The 13,832-nt window shown below is 51.0% G+C and overlaps 1 protein-coding gene across 1 annotated transcript in view; it reads right to left on the minus strand.

Moving 5' to 3' along the window:
• akt1 (v-akt murine thymoma viral oncogene homolog 1) overlaps nt 1-11,401 on the minus strand; it is a 35,604-nt gene extending 24,203 nt beyond the window's left edge. Inside the window, exons 1-2 of the mRNA XM_030356320.1 lie at nt 11,219-11,401; nt 7,995-8,219 (exon numbers count right to left, since the gene is read on the minus strand). Coding sequence (XP_030212180.1) covers nt 7,995-8,040 — 46 coding nt within the window. The 5' untranslated portion in view covers nt 8,041-8,219; nt 11,219-11,401. The remainder of the gene's footprint in view (nt 1-7,994; nt 8,220-11,218) is intronic.
• Between the last annotated feature and the right edge of the window lie 2,431 nt (nt 11,402-13,832).

Here is a 13,832-nt window from a genome sequence, read left to right on the forward strand (position 1 = left end):
TGTCCCTTGTCTGGCCATTCATGGCCAGGAAGAGAGGAAGAGCCAGTTGTGTGTGTGTGTGTGTGTGTGTGTGTGTGTGTGTGTGTGTGTGTGTGTGTGTGTGTGTGTGTGTGTGTGTGTGTGTGTGGGTCAGAGAGAGTGAGCGAGAAAAAGAGAGGACGACTGTGAGAACCAGATGAAGTGTGTGTGTGTGTGTGTGTGTGTGTGTGTGTGTGTGTGTGTGTGTGTGTGTGTGTGTGTGTGTGTGTGTGTGTGTGTGTGTGTGTGTGTGTGTGTGTGTGTGTGTGTGTAACGCGGGGGGGTAGGTTAAGGATTAGGGAGTTGGAACCCCAAAGCAGGGAAGCGAGCGAGAGAAAGAGAGAGAGAGAGAGAGAGGGAGAGAGGGGGAGAGGGGGAGAGAGAGAGGGGCCGCGGGGCCGCTATGCCTTTTGTTGGGGCCGGTCCCCCACCGTCCCCTCGGCCCTTTGCTGCCGGGGCCCGGCCTGTGGGCTGCAGCTGCGCCCTGCCACCCTGTGCCCTGCATCTCAATGAGCCTCTGACCCCACTCCAGAGGAAAGGGGGCTCCCTGGTGGGGGGGGGGGGGGGTTACCAACACTGAGCCCCATTGCCCAAACCCCCACACACACACACACACACACACACACACTCACACGGGTTCTGTGCCCGAGCCGGAAGGAGCTGCAGACTGGGGGGATGGCAGGAGGGGGGGGGGGGGGGGGGGGGGAGTCAATGGGCTGCCCGGGGGCACCCAACCACCTACCCATCTTCCCCATGTCCCCTCTGACCATATAAGGCTGTTCCAGGCAGGCACACAGCAGGCTGGCTCACATGCCATCCCCAGTCACCCAGTGAACTCCTCCTCTCTCCCTCCCTCCTCCCCCCCTCCCTCCTCTGCTGTCTCCCTTTTCTCTCCTCTTTTGTTTGGACCCTCGCCCCCCCCGCCATGCAGCTGGATGGGAGCTCCACTTTTGGCAGAAGCATCAACAGGTCGCCCCGGCCTCCGCAGAAGAACCCCCCTCCCCCTCTCTCCATCCCCCTCCAGCCAGTGCGGCTTCTCCTGCTCCAGAATGGGGAGGGGGGGCTGTGGATGGCGGTGGGGGCGGGCAGGGGTGGAGGGGGGTGGGGGGGGCTGTGGATGGCAGTGGGGCTAGCGGGGGGGAGGGGGGGGGGGTTCGATGGCGGCAAACCCTCTTTCTCACGCTCGTAAGAAAGCGCTCACTTCTTCTCTGCGGCGAGTGACACCTGCTGATTACCATAGACACACTGTGGGAAGCAACCCCCCCCCCCCCACAACCAGCCCCCCAGCCCCCAGCACAAACCGAACCCCACCAACACACACACACAAAGCCCCCACATCCCCTCTTGCCTCAATGGGGCCAGAGATTTTCCCCCCAACTGCACCAACACAACCCCCCCTCCCCCCCCCCCCCCCCCCCCCCCCTCTCTCACTGGGCAAACAAGCGTCCCTGGATTAGTTAACTGGGTTACCGCATTGCAAACAAATAAACACACGTTATTTAGCGCAAATTAGAGCCAATTAACTCTCAATGGCCGGAGTAGGGCCCCGGACGCCCTCACACGGCGGAGCGGGGACAAGGCTCCGGGCCCCTCTGCGGCACGGTGACGGCCGCAGCAGCAGGTGGGGCGACAGCGTTCCCACCGTTTCCTCGTCACCGCTGGAGCGTCATGCGTCCTCCTGCAGCCCGCAGTGAACCCGGCGAGAAGGGGGGGGGGGGGTGGCGCTAAAGCCTCCCCTGACGGAGGAGCCAAACACCGGGACACCACAGAGACACAGACGCCCCGGTCCAAAGCGCTGACGGCGCGGTCCAGCTTCAGGCGCCTTCCCACAGCCCCGGCGTCCTGGCTCAGTTGGCCGGCGTGATCCATCCTCTTCCTCTCCCTCCTGCCCTCTCTCTCCCGCTCACCCACTCACCCTCCCCCCCCCCCCCCCCCCCTTCTTTCAACTGGAGAGAGGTGCCAGTGATGTGATTGATGTCGGGCACTGGGAGTTTCTTTACCCGATTCCCGAGCAGCTTCCGCCATGGGCCCGTGGTGTCAGCAGGGTTATTGTGCTGTGGTGTGCGCGTGCGTGTGTGCGTGTGCGCGTGTGTGCGTGTGCGCGTGTGTGTGTGTGTGTGCGCGCGCACGAGCGCGTGTGTGTGTAGTAATGAAGGCGGAGGGCCGAAGGGAGACAGTGAATGTGGAAGTTGAAGGGTGAAGTGTGAAACGGCGGAAGACGGAAGTAATGAGTGTTTTTAATTTAGAAGACAATATTGATCCATAATTGTTGTCAACACTTCCAAATGGATTTAGATCTGTTTCTCGTACGATGGCATGCTGACTAATCACGGATATTGGCTTTGGCAGATGGCCAAGTCACAAACTCGGAGGGTGTTTCAAAAGGATGACATCGCCGCCTTAGACTCCAGACGGATGTGCTGCGACGGAGACGGAGGAAGGAGACGGACGAGCGAGGAGAGCGAGGGACCAAGGGAGAGCAAGCCGCTGGGCGAAAGGGGGCGGCGGGCCATCTCCACGGGGCCATCCACAGCCCAGCGCCGCACTGCCACCGAGCAGGCGGACTCGGCACAGAGACCCGAGCGCGGGGAGGGAGCGCCGAGTGGGGAGAGCGCCGCTTGACGGGCCTCCACGCCAGCGCCGCGCCGCGGCACCAGCCCGGCGACAGCTGCGGCGCAACCATTTACTTCTCTCCAGCACATTGAGCACCGCCGCCGCCGCCGCCGCGTCCCATTACCGGACGGCCAGACGGCCAGACGCCCGGGGCCCAGATACCCCCCTCTAGCCCACCTGGGGAGGCACCCTCTGCTGCCAGCGCACCCACCCGCTCGGCCGGCCCTGCCTCGGGGCCTTTCGCTCACGACACACATCAGTCAAGTCATCTTCCACTGTTGTCGTTGCCGTCTTCGTCGTCAGGCGGGGGCGGCGTCCGGGGAGAGTCGAGCTGCTTGGCAACAGTTGCCGATGTTTTTTTTTGTCAATGTTTTGTTTTGTTTGTTTGTAGATGGTGGAGTTTGTAGCATCGGGTCATTTGCACTCGTTGGTTTTGGCGTATTGGCACTTTTTGTTGCAATCAAAAAGTGTGAGGGGGCGATACAGTGTTATAGCATATGTATTTGTATAAAACCGTATATCAACTGTTTGTGTTCTGTGAAGTCAGTGAAATTAAAAAAGGAAAACTGACATTTAATTACTTATTTTATCTCCATGGTTCAATAGTTGTGCATATTTGCATAGTGTTTATTTTAATTTGTTTTTAATCAATCCATACAGTTTATACACTCAAGGATACACTACTTCAGTATGTTTGCGTGTGCATGTGTCTCTGCATGTGCGTGTGTTTTTTTTGCGGTTGGCAGTAAGTCAAAGTCCTCCGGGACTCAGGATTGCCCCGTCATGAGACACCCTTGATCAGGTGGGCCGGAATGTTTGGAGTGCAGAGAAAAAAATTGTGCAGACTCACATCGCAAACCTTCATCAACTCACAAGGAATCTGTTAAATTCAAATCATGAGGAGGACTCCAAGCCGGATTCAAGCCTCATTTTTGAAGGCCAGGTGAAAAAGTATTTTCGATATGTATATATCTATGTTATTCAAATTCTTAGCAGACATTATTTTGTACAGCGATGCTGCCTTCCTGCCGTTGACTCCCCTTGCATGCTTCTCAATGAGCGCCAGGGCTCTGCTCAGACGGCCGATCCCAGGGTGTCTTTTGGGATCACATAACCAGCCACAGGACTCTACGGCCGCCGCCAGCACATAACCATGGTGGGGTCCGGGTAGCACGTCACACACACAGCATCGCCTCTCCTGAGGCTGACTGGGTCACTGAGCAATGTTCTGGGAACATCACAAAGACGCTAGTCAACTTCTGCCCAACCCCCCCTCTACACACACACACACACACACAAACACACACACACACACACAGTTGTGTGCTCATTTCATCTCTTTTTTCTGCGCCCAGCCTCCACAAACCACTCGACCACCGTGTCCGTTCTTCCCCATCAAGGACTGCAGAGGCAGCTTAATGTGCCCCCAATCCAACAGTTGTTGTGGCCTTCGTTAGCCTAACAAGGAGGCCGGGCTCTTTATACTTGTCAGGGGAGCAAATGAGTCAAACAAACAAGGGCTGGGGAATAGGAGGAGGACAAGCAAGCCCTGTTCTGTCGGGCTTCACTGGGCTTTTTTTGGCCACAGTGCTCCTATGGAATCCGGGGAACCCACAATCTCTCTCTCTCTCTCTCTCTCTCTCTCTCTCTCTCTCTCTCTCTCTCTCTCTCTCTCTCTCTCTCTCTCTCTCTCTCTCTCTCTCTCTCTCTCTCTCTCTCTCTCTCTCTCTCTCTCTCTCTCTCTCTCTCTCTCTCTCATATATCGGGATGATGCTTTCTCTTTGATGGAAACGCAATAGAAATAAAAACATAAACTTCCCCAAAAAAAAGGACATGTAACATTTGATGGGATCTGTTTGGCCGCTGAAGACTGTAGGCACATTCAGACCGTGTGGGTGAAGTATGTGAATCATCTTAAAAGGGAAGTATCATTTTGGGGACGCCATAACCACTGGTTATGATAGGCACAACAAAGTCACAGTGTTTGTTGCAAGCCTCTACTTGCAACACAGTGCATTCTGGGCACATGGTGGATGGCAAATGAACCATTGAAGAAGTCAGATGTACATTCAAATAAGACCAATGTCATCCATATGCAGGCAGATCAACCATGCTTTACTCCGCATCGATGCACAGACACACACAGGAGGGGTCCCCACAAGATTGTGGGGGATGGGGGGGGGGGGGGGGGGACGATGGCCAGATCAGGAGTGTGACGTGCAACAGGAGGCCGAGGGAGAGGCCACGGAGGGTACGTCCTTCAGATCATCTGACCGCGCGGAGCCCGTCTGGAACAAATGCAGCAAACGACTCCCAAGGCTGGGAATCTGGAATTCAAACCGGGGGAGATTAGGCCCCGCTGGGTTTTAACAACGTGCCAAGAGAGACGCCGCGCTCACCCTCGTCATGCCCCGGCCACGACCCGCCCCCCACCCTGGCCCAGTGGACATGAGCGCGTACCAGAGTCTAAAACAAGCGCTCGCTCACATACTAAAACGTGACTAATTAAACAGGAATGAGAGGGGAGCTGAGGGGAAAGGGGCCACCGTCCAACTTCTTTACGTGAGCGTTTCAACTGCAGCGATCGGCCTTTCCAACGAGGGCCGCATGTCTCGGAGGTGACTCATAACGGAGCAGAGCAGCGGAAGGTCAGTCCGACAAATACAGCAGTGGCGAGCTACATGAACGCAAGTTGACACTGTTTAGGAAAGTAAAACGTCGTGGGAGATACACGCCTGCCGATTAAGAGTGTTGCAACTCAGCGCCGCGTGTGCAGCGGATTACCTCCCGTCTGCTGTTGACCGCGAAAGGCTGCAATTTGTGTGTGAAATGATCAGTTGGCCCCGGACAACAGGGCACGGAGAAACCTTTCATTACCCTCACGTACCGGGCGGGGGGAGGGAGGGAGGGAGGGAGGGAGGGAGGGAGAGAGTGAGAGATATGAGTCACCTGGGCGGTGCCTCACAGAGACCGGGCCTCCTGGAGAGTGGCAGCGCCGGGTCTGGGAGGGGGCGGGGGGGGTTGGACTGGGGGTGACGGACGCTCGGACAGGGGTCCGCAAGTGGGCCCTGGCCCTTCTGCGCTGTGACTCCCGGGGGCGGGGGAGGGCAACGACGGCGTGACAGCCGACGTGACACCCCGACTGCCTTCCGTTGTCGCCGTGGCAGCCGGACGCCCTCCCGTCAACACGCGGCGGCTCCCGGTGACATCTCACACCGCGCACAGCTGCTGAGCCGCGACAACATGCCAGCTCACCGCTCCTGATGGGCTGTTTGTCCAACCCTGTGCGTGCATATGTGTGGGTGTCTCGATGTGAGTGTGTGTGTGTGGGCACTAAGGGAAAAAAGGAAGTGTATGCGTTGTAGCGAGCGTGCCTGTTTGTGTGTCCGTAATGCGTCCGTGTTATTGTATGAGTAATTAGGTAAAGCGCACGGCCCGATCGGGAGTGTTTTCCTGCTGGTCACTGTTTGACCGCTCCTGTAGTTCTACTTCACACCGGCTACCTTGCAGAGACATCCTCTCTTATCAATGGTGTACAAGGTGTGGAAAATGGAGCGACGCCAACGCTGGCCAGAGACAATAGAAGCAAAACACAAACGGACTCAATCAAATAAAGGCCTCAGAGCAAACAAAGTCAGACAATCGTTCCCTTTTCCGTCTCTCTCTCTCTCTCTCTCTCTCTCTCTCTCTCTCTCTCTCTCTCTCTCTCTCTCTCTCTCTCTCTCTCTCTCTCTCTCTCTCTCTCTCTCTCTCTCTCTCTCTCTCTCTCTCTCTCTCTCTCTCTCTCTCAACCGCTCGTTTTACAGCCTCTTGTGTCATACACGTGATTCTATGGCATCGAACACACACCCACTTGGACTCGCTAGGACCTTGGACATCACAGGGAAGCCGGCAATAGTAAATCTGGCAGTACAACACAAATACGCAACACTGGGCCTGGCGGCACGCGGTTCCTCATGCTTAGCGTGTTCATGCAAAGCGGGGCTTTAGCACATGAAGCACCGTTAAGTACCCGACAATTTGCCCTCCCACCTTCAGGGAACAAGCCCCCCCCCCCCAAGAATCCCAACTGAAACCCAGCAGGGGTGTTTCTAAACCAAACCTTATCTTCTTAAGCCATGCCTTCCAGGAACGAAGGGGTAGTGTGTGTGTGCGCGTGTGCGTGTGCGTGTGTGTGTGTGTGTGTGTGTGTCCTTACTGGAGGTCCTTTGGTTGCTAGGCCCCACCATTAACCCCACCCCCCCCTCCTGAGGTTGAACCTTGGTGAATCTGCCTCAGCCACCCTATGGATCTCATAGCAGCAGCTCAGTGGGATGCTGCGGCTACCTGGTGGGGGCTCTCTGTGACCCTGAGCAGGGGGCAGACTGGGAGAGGCAGCAGTAGGATGGGAGCCGGCCCCACAGCGCACACGCACAAAGCTGCTGAAAGCCGGCAGGTATGCGAGGAATGCCTCCACATCCAAACACAACAGCACCGACAGCATACAATGCGGCTTAACCCCGCTAAAGGGGAACGGCGGGACTTCTGGAGACATGGCGACCGCTCGGCTTATTACATCTGAGTTGTGGTGTTGATCGTTTAGATTGAGTCTTCAAAGAGGAGGGATCAGGGATTTCTTCGGCGTTGCTTTAGAATAAGAGGCCAGCTGCCATCATTGGGTCAATTACAGGATGTTGTCAATCCAAGAGTTCAGATAAGCCTCCAATTTATCAGATTATGTGTTGTTGAATATTTACTTTTAAACTGTCGGATGTGATTGACATTTGCATTGTGTGGAATCCACAAACCCTTATATATTGGGGTGAAAAAAATCCTAAATAAGAATCTAGACATCAACAAGAAAGGGGCTTTCTTATTGCTACAAGACCAAATAGGGACTCACGATATCAGCTCGTTAAATTTGAGCTACAGCAGAGATGCAATAGAAAAACACCGGCCTTCAAAGGTTTTCTGAAGGCAGCGTTTAAAAGAAGAACGTGTTTCTCAATGACTCCTGAACTCCCCGAAGCTCCATGATGACAAGACAAGATCATTTAGCAGAAGTATGTGGCATATTAGGCAACATTTATGAGTAAATATTCTGGCGAACAATGATAGATACACAATCGATTATGCAACACACAACTAATCAGAGTTGCTTTCCAACAGAGGGTTAAAAGTTCAGCGTAGGCACTGTTTTGCTCTTGTTTGCCACTATTTCCCTTCATTGTGTCAGAAGTGGCTCAGACTTTGAGGAACCTCTATAATCTCCAACAACAAACCATGAGAGCCAGAGTCCATCCTTTTTGTTCCAGCACTGCCGGCCACGTGGGGCTTTATTCATTACCACTCCTCATTACCATCAGCATGTTTTCGCCACTCACCTCGTTTATGCAGCCATCCCTCCTTGACGATCACCGCGTCGGCCATGATGGCGGGCAGGGCGGTGGATCCAGGGCTCTGGACGCGGCCTCGCTCGCTCGCCCCCTCCCTCTCCTCCTCCTCCTCCTCCTCCTCAGACAGCAGCAAAGTCTCCTCCGCTCTGATCCTCCTGGAGACTGGAGACCGAGATCCTGGCGCTGAAGGATATCTCAACACCTGCTGGCTACCTGTTAGCAAGAGAAAAGAGAGAATCCTACTGAAGCGAGCAAGTCCTTTTTCTCCCTCTCTTCACCGAATACTGAATGGCAGGTGAACACAGAAGAGGGAGGAGGGGGGGGGGGGGAGGGGGGGGGCAACCCAGTCCTAGTTCAGTCTGGTCCAAGTCAAGTCTAGACAGACGCATTTATTATATACCGACCATTTATATCGTTGTGAATAAAGCCTTATCCTCCCCAACCTACGTAAGGTAGCCTTATTATACGAGGCTCAATTCAAAGACAATGATTAGCGTAAGAAAAGGTCTGCAACACCAACAAAACGCCCTGCCTGTCGACACTTATTTACACTAGTTTAACACATGAGGGTGGGTGTGGAAGCAACACAGAAGAAAACCAGGATAATTATTGCCCTGCATGAACACACGGGCTATAGACTCCACACCCGTGCATCAGCAAAGGACCAGGGTGCGTGGTGTTGTTCACGGTGGCGGGGAGTGGAACAGAGAAGCGGATGGGGTCTATTGACAGGACCGCGAGCCAGTCATACCCAGAAGTACATCCACTGGCGAATATGCTTTGCTCTAGCCGAGACCCAGCTGTCAGAGCCCTCATTTGTCTCAATTACAGGGAGTGAGTTCATTCAGGCAGGTTTATTTTTGCTCAGCATTTTTGTTGATTACACTGTGTGTGTGGTGGTGCCCACCCCAATACACACAGTCCTTCTTGGGAGGAGATCTCCGAGAGCGATTTTAGAATAGCGCGGTGCACGTGAAAACACGATAATGGCGCAAACTGTTCCAGAAGTCTTGCTCTCTGCATCCAGGCCCGTCGTCTCCCTTACAGACATAGAAATCGGGATGGGATACGTTACAAGAACCGAGTCAATGTTGACACACACACACACACACACACACACACACACACACACACACACACACACACACACACACACACACACACACACACACACACACACACACACACACACACACACACACACACACACACCACTGTGGAGCCACAACAGAGCGCTGCTGTTTTAACGGGCCGACCTGTTGCAACTGTGGCCTGTGTGGAAAACTGGCTGGGCCGCTGCCAACAACACCGCAGCTAGCAGCCACGGAGTGAACCCAGTACCCTGACAGTGGGTCACATGGTCCGAGGGCCTGGGGGCCACCGCCTGCCCGACTGACTGCCCTGCTGTCGGGCCAGCTTTCAATCATTCATCGTTTTGGCTCTGACTCCGGGGGGGCCGCTTCATTCGATGCAAATCAGTGTCATGCAGCAAAAGATGCCACACACCGAGGGAGTCAGTGGGTCAAACAACCCCCCGTCCCCCCCCCGTCCCCCCCGTCCCAAACTGTGGAGGAACGTACAAGGTAGCCCACCGCCTCCCAAACCCCACCGGCTGGTGCAGCAACTTTAGCTTCCGTCTTACGCTTTTCCTGGGTTAAACCCTGAGGGATTCCAAGCTCTGATGTAGGCATTGTACCTCTGGAAACGCTCAAAGTATTCAAAAACGTCTGGGCGTCTGCCCTTCTCCCCGATGATGCGAGCAGAGGGCCACGTGAGGCCAAGGACGCGGCGGGCGAATCCTCCCGTGCCGTGATAACGCAATCATCACTTGCTGTGGCGTACGCGTCCCAGCGAGGACACAATTGGTTCGCCTGTGTGCCGGGCAAATTTCAAACAGCATTCCTAAGATTCTGGATGCAACTGGTGGCACATATGCGTCAACGGGATGGCGAGGAACTCTAAAATCCTTTCACTTAGTGACGGGCATGGCATGGGGGTGGAAATAAGAGTGGGTGGTGACTGGCTTTACGCCGTTTTGCACACAGAACAAGGAGAGCCACACATTTAGCAGGCTGTGTCGTTTGGCCCAGCTTGTTGCGTCTTCCCCCTGTCACATGCCGTGTACCCTCGCATGTACACAGTAGGACGATGGAGTCCCATGACTGATGAAAACAGCATGTCTACAGTCAAGGGAGCAACATGCCAAGGGACAATAGTACTTCTGCCTCTTACTATAGGATATTTTTTTGGGCAGGATTTTATATACTTGTTTTTATGGCTTTGTGGATAGTTATTATATTAGAAACTCATATCTGGAACATTTTATGTATCTTCTTTGGACATGCATATATTTGACGGTGATGCTCAAAGTAGGAGGTTGAATATGCATTAAAGATGAAACAACTGAAATAGTTGCTTAAGATAGCAGTGTGTTAGCAACAAAGGGACAACAGGAATGCAATGCATTCTGCACGTCCTTTGACTTGGTGTCAATATGACGCATCCGGTCAAAAGGTGCAGACAACTCTTCACAACAAAGGCGTTAGTTTGCATCTTTCTGCAATTGTTTCTTGATTAGATTCCTACTTGCAACCTTGTTTCTATAAAAACAACAACTTGGTTTCACGTGTATGCAAATTTGAGAAAAGGGTATCCTCTGAACCTTGTTAATAACATAAACAATCATGCAAAAATCCCCTCACAGAATTAGGCAATCAAACAAAACCCCTGGTCGTAAATGACGAGAAACTGTTTCCACTCTTGTTGTTGCACACTTGAAGCTGTTGTTTTGATGATCCTATTGAGCAATAAAAGTAGAGCGAGCACTTCCCGTGGAAGTAAGCCATACAATACAAAATGGTAATTGATATGTTGGCGTCAACGCCAGCTTTGTTTCAAAATGCTTATTGTCCAGAAAAAATTGAATGGTTGAATTTTTAAGATTGATTGACCATCGGTATTGCATAAACAAAACTGTATTCGTTGAATGTAATACACACATCTACGAGGAACTTTGATGCAAAAGTAGTTCAAAGCTAAATAAAGTCCAGAAATAACTTAATTTCACGTTTGCATTTAGCGATAGAGAGGATATGGGGCCTAGTAGGGCAGTTTGGGTAAGAATAACCGCATCCCATGTAGTACAATGGGACTTACCCTGTCTAGCTTTCGACCTCTTATAGTTACCATCAGAAGGAAACGCTGGCAATTACCTGGACAGGAAGTCAACAGTGTGTCCGTTTCATTATAGTAAGCTGTTTCGGCGATTTATTTAGTTGATGAGTCCTTCAATAATCTGGACAAAAGTGCTTTCATTTACTCCGTTTCTCTTGCCTTTCTTCCACTACACCTCCCAAACGTCCTGTCTGCAATGCTTCTGTAGCACAAAAAAACGTTCTCCCGGGTCCTAGTGCCGACATTTGCTCACATTCGGGAGTGGCAAGCATGAGTCAAGTCATCATCATCATGTCAATATTCAAAGAGGTGAAAACATTATTCTTTTCAAACGCAAATTTGTAAACGGGCAATTCTAGAATTTATAAATAAGTTAGATGACTTGTCATGACTAAATGACTGTGCTTTTCAGGTTATTAGAAAAAACTAATGCCAAGACATCAAACAATGACGAGAAATTAGTTAGATTAGGCTACATCATATTCATATTACAACAAAAAATAAATAAATAGAGAGAAAGAGAGAGAGAGCGAGAGCGAGAGAGAGAGAGAGAGAGAGAGAGAGAGAGAGAGAGAGAGAGAGAGAGAGAGAGAGAGAGAGAGAGAGAGAGAGAGAGAGAGAGAGAGAGAGAGAGAATAGTATACTGTACCTATAACTATCCTGGAACTATTGAATACTCTGCAATGCTTTGCACGTTGGGGCCCAGTGCAGTTAAATAGCACAAAGTAGGCAACATAGTTCATATGTAGGCTATGTGAAAGTTACAAATATATATATAGCCTACAATAATATATCTATAAACAGTAATTAAGTAAGTACAATAATTCCCTCCAAGAATCTACTTGGGTCAAAGTATTTGAGTATTTGATATTAGTATAATAGGTATATAGTATCAAATTTGAATTAGGCCTACTCATTGACAGCTCTCCTCTTATTTTTGTATAAAATAATGTTGGTTAATGTTTATTAAAAATATTGAAATAACAAAACTTTTTTTGTGATTGTATTGCTTTTATGAAAATCTTTGTAGATTGTCGTCCTACTAAAATAACTTCAGCACTTTCCAGAGTAAATGCCAAAGTAAATCCACTATGTTCCTTTACAACTACCATTACACATTGGTCAGTCATGTTCTAGTTAAACAGGTATGGTAAGCCTTAACTCAACATGAGGAGGGTTGAATAGCAGAAAAAATAGCTGTCAGGATATAAACACTGCTCCTTAGATCCTCACTAACATTTCCCATATTCTTTCAACAATAGTTTCTCTTTTTACAGAATATTTCCCAATATTATTGATTTTTTCTTTTTATTTGATGTTAACAATAAATTGTATCGAAGTTAATTATGAAACGTTGGGCATTTGACAATAGCTCATCTTGAGAAGCTTTTTTGACACCTGCTCTGCCCACCAACTTTCTCGTTTCCTTTGGTTAGACCCACTGAGCAAACCCCCCAGAGCACAGGTGGTGTGGTGCTGTGGCTATCAAGCTAGCGCGGCGAGTTAAAAACAACAACCAACAACACAATCAAATAATAACAATGCAAAAATGTCCTCAAAAGAAGGAATCTGAAGACAGAACCAAGTTTGTTTTTCTATTCCAATCAACCAAGTACCAAATACATTTGATTTGATCATTTACTATTAACTATATTAACATGACAAATTATGATTATGCATGTGGCTTGTGTATATGCATACTTTACATTACATATGTATATTATGTATGTAAGTATGAATATAATTTATACTGTGTTGTACATTTGTATCGTATTTATCAGTGTCTCATCCCATATGGGCTGGCATATAAGGATACAGGACACTCAATAAAAGCAATCAATCAATCAATCAATCAATAATATAACACCTGTTGCAGGTGAAGTTGATTGAACCTGGTGAACAGAACATGTGTGCAGAAGGGGAGCTCCTCATCCCAGTATAAACGTCTGGCTCCAGTAAACAGGTCATTGCTGCGGCCGATCACTGGGAGGGCACCATTGGTCCAGTGGGAAGAGTGGTGTGTGGTACAACAGAAGCTGGGTTGCTGGCGGTCGGACTACACTGGAATGTGGGGCCTTTTTTGTTTGTCTGAGATACAGAGAGACAGAGAGACAGAGAGACAATGAGTGAGAGAGAGGGAGAGAGAGAGAGAGAGAGAGAGAGAGAGAGAGAGAGAGAGAGAGAGAGAGAGAGAGAGATAGCGAAAGAGAGAGAGGGAGGGATGGAGGGGAAGTTAGAGAGAGCGACAGAGAGCGTGAGAGATAGATAGAGTGGGAGAGAGAGAGAGAGAGAGAGAGAGAGAGAGAGAGAGAGAGAGAGAGAGAGAGAGAGAGAGAGAGAGAGAGGGCGAGTGGATCGGGTGGCGGGGGGAGGGGGATGGTAGAGGGGAGGGGGGGAGAATGCCATTGATGATTGCAGACAGAAAGAATGAACCTCCAGGAAGTGTTCTCTCGTTCTCTCCCTCCTCCCCCTCCACCACACTCATTCTCTTTCCTTCCCTCCCTCCCTCCCAATCACCCCCCCCTGCCCCTCTCTCTCCCCCCCATCCCTCTCTCTCCCTCTCTTCTCTGTGTGTGTGTGAGAACCTTCAGCACGCTGAGCCTCTCTCTGAGGCCACCATCCCTGGGCACAACCACTGCTTTGTCTTGCCCC

Source organism: Gadus morhua, chromosome 5 (assembly GCF_902167405.1).
Source record: "Gadus morhua chromosome 5, gadMor3.0, whole genome shotgun sequence".
In the NCBI taxonomy this organism is placed as follows: Eukaryota; Metazoa; Chordata; class Actinopteri; order Gadiformes; family Gadidae; genus Gadus; species Gadus morhua.